We start from the raw sequence: 2,935 nt of genomic DNA, 5'->3' as shown, positions 1-2,935 counted from the left end.
CAAACCGTAGTCCAAGGTACAATTGGCAGATTGGGCACCATTGATGGAAATGCTGGTGGTACGGCCACTGAAATATGATTTGAGCCACATAAGAGCACTGCCTTTTATGCCAAGTTCGTATTCCATCCTGTCAAAGAGGATGCTATGTGTAACAGTATCAAACGCAGCGCTTAAATCAAGCATCACAAGAAAGACACCTTCACGATGATAAATTGAGGTCATGATGTCATTTTAACCTTCAAAAGTGCCGTTTCGGTGCTGTGTGCGGTGCAGTAGGCAGACTGTAAAGGTTCACCTAGATTACATTCACGCATGTGGTTGCTGATGGTATTTACAGCGTGCTTCTCGATGACTTTGGATAAGAATTTAATGTTCGACACAGGACGGTAATTTTGAGGTTGTTAGGATCCAGGGAGGGTTTTTGATGATTGGACTGATGATGGCATGTTTCAGTGCAGCTGGAAAAACACCTGTTGACAGAGACATGTTAGCAATTTTGGTTATAATTGGTACAAATGCGTTAAGATTACTCTTTATAAACCATGTGGGAATGCAATCAAGCAAGCAGTTTTTTGCTGCAAACCCTTGAATGAGTTTGGACATATCATTCTCACTTAACAATGGAAACTCAGATAGTTCATACACAACATTACTTTGGTTACATGAGTCAATTACACTGTTACTATTTACACTGCTCCTTTCTACTTCGAGTCCTTTCTGGATCTTATCAACTTTGTCCTTAAAGTAAAAAGCAAAATCATCACATAAACATTGCAATGAGTCATGAGTAGGTAAGGTCTTGTTGTTATTATTGAGAAGACCATTTATGGTTCTGAAAGCAGATTTGCTATCAGCGTTCTTTAATTTGTCCCTAAAATAAGCCTTCTTTGCACTTTCAATCATGGTATTAACAAGCTTATGTTGGTCAAGATAGAGTTCATGGTGCACCTCTAATCGTCCAGTTCTTCGCCATTTCTTTTCCAATTTGCGTCGAACTCTTCTAGCTTCATGAATTTCTTTGCTATACCGTGGCTGACGAACCCTACGGTTACAAGTTCTTTCCGTAGCAGGGGCATGCTTGTCCAGGGTTAGGGTTACTGCTTTCTCAAACATTTCGACAGCAGCGTTAGCATCATCAGGGGTGTTATTCGAAGAGATGAGCGCTGAGCGAAAGTCACTTTCAAAAGACACTGAATCTATGTCTTTCACTTTACGGGAGGAAATAATTTCCTTTTGATCGCTAGGTTTCTCAATATTGAGCTTGCAGTGGATGACGTTATGATCTGATAACCTTGTTCCAACAGTACATTGAAGAACCAGATTTTCATCGGTACGGGACATGACATGATCTAATGTGTTACCACTTATATGTGTAGGCCCCACAACATGTTGGTGAAAACCAATTCCTTCTAAAGATGACAAATAGTGGGCAACATCAGCTCTCTCTGGCTTGTTTACGTGAACATTAAAGTCACCTAAGAAAATGATCTTTCCGCTCAACGTATTCACAAACATTAAGAAATCGTCAAACTCGGAGAGGAACTTTGATGTTGTGAATTTGTTTTCAGACGATGGGGGAGGCCTGTAAACAATGACATACTTGATCTTACTTTCTTTGTCAATTATGATAACATGTTCAAATGTCTCTGCAAGGAAATCAGAAGGGTAAATCTGCAGCTTTAGTGCTGATCTATGAAGAACGCCAATTCCACCATGTCGGTCAGTTTTACGGGGCATATTGATGAAATTATACCTGGGTAGTGTCAGTTCACCAATGACTACTTGATCTAAATCAGCAGACAACCAAGTTTCGGTAAGAAACATAATGTCTAATTTGTGATCCATTACCAAGTCCGAACATGTTGTTGTTTTGTTCCTTATACTACGTGCGTTCCACTGACATACATTTAGGCAAGTAGTGTTCTTGGAAGCAGTACTGGATTGGGTTGAGAATGTATGTTTATCATAGTGAGTTCTTTTCTGTTTCACTTTAAGACCAGATTTTACACCACGGCGTGTGGGTCTAAATTCATCTCTCTCTATACCCAATGACCAAATTGTGTTCCAAACATCTTGAGGAAGTTTGTCATTACAAGTTTTATTATCCTGATACTGAAGTAGCTCAATTCTGGTATATACACCCATTGTGGTGGTGTGAGATTTGATTGAATTAAATCTCAACAATATTGAATCTAATGAAGCCAGATCAATATGTATCAACACAAGTCCAATGAGGATGATATTGATTGCATAGCTCACTGTCCTGTGCAATGTAATGGTAGTAGCCATGAGCATACAGTTTGATACAGAGCATGAAATAAAAAGCTGGTAAAATACTTGCAAACTACAGCAAAATAGTCAAAAATAAGTTGACCAAGTTGACTGCCAGGTTTATATCTATCATCAGTTCAAAAATAGTTGGAAAGTTCAAACTGGAAGTAGTATAAAATCATACTAGTTGTAGATAGCTGCCCAAGACAGGCGCATCATCAAGAGTGTTTCTCGTATGCAGAGAAATCAAATAGCTAGCCGGTCTTTTCAATCCCATCATTTCAACCTATTAGTATGATGTAGACACGCATGCACGATGATTGCGGCCTAGTCGAGCCTAGCCTGCATGCTAGTTGGCCTGCTGACTCACCGCGTATTAAATGGCACAAAAATACCTCAAATTTTGCACAAAACAATCCATGATGTCAAATTATTACATCCAAAGTGTCGCCATGAACGTCAGCTTCAACTTCTCCAGACAAAGTTTTTCCATTGATAATCAGATTTCACGTAATCATGAAATTAAACCTTGTTTGATGTGTATTCCCATTGTCACAGCATAACGGTTTTCCAACTTGTCTTCAACGATAAAGCTGCTGCGCTGATGAGCGCTGAGGCTACAACCTATAATTAAAGACCGAATTAAAAAAAGACTAGTTTGCGT

The 2,935-nt window shown here is 39.3% G+C and overlaps 1 protein-coding gene across 1 annotated transcript; it reads right to left on the bottom strand.

The window, feature by feature from the left end:
• Window positions 1-366: 366 nt before the first annotated feature.
• LOC140150126 (uncharacterized) lies at window positions 367-2,145 on the bottom strand. Its single transcript, XM_072172131.1, has one exon. It carries the CDS (start codon window positions 2,143-2,145, stop codon window positions 367-369), a length of 1,779 nt encoding a protein of 592 aa, XP_072028232.1.
• Window positions 2,146-2,935: the final 790 nt, after the last annotated feature.

Source organism: Amphiura filiformis, chromosome 4 (genome assembly GCF_039555335.1).
Source record: "Amphiura filiformis chromosome 4, Afil_fr2py, whole genome shotgun sequence".
In the NCBI taxonomy this organism is placed as follows: domain Eukaryota; kingdom Metazoa; phylum Echinodermata; class Ophiuroidea; order Amphilepidida; family Amphiuridae; genus Amphiura; species Amphiura filiformis.
Note: the sequence above shows the minus strand (reverse complement) of the source record. Positions and strands in the feature narration are given on the sequence as shown.

Bases quoted from the DNA above. Each gene is read 5' to 3' on its own strand.
- LOC140150126 (XM_072172131.1), bottom strand. From the start codon at position 2,145: ATGGGTGTATATACCAGAATTGAGCTACTTCAGTATCAGGATAATAAA.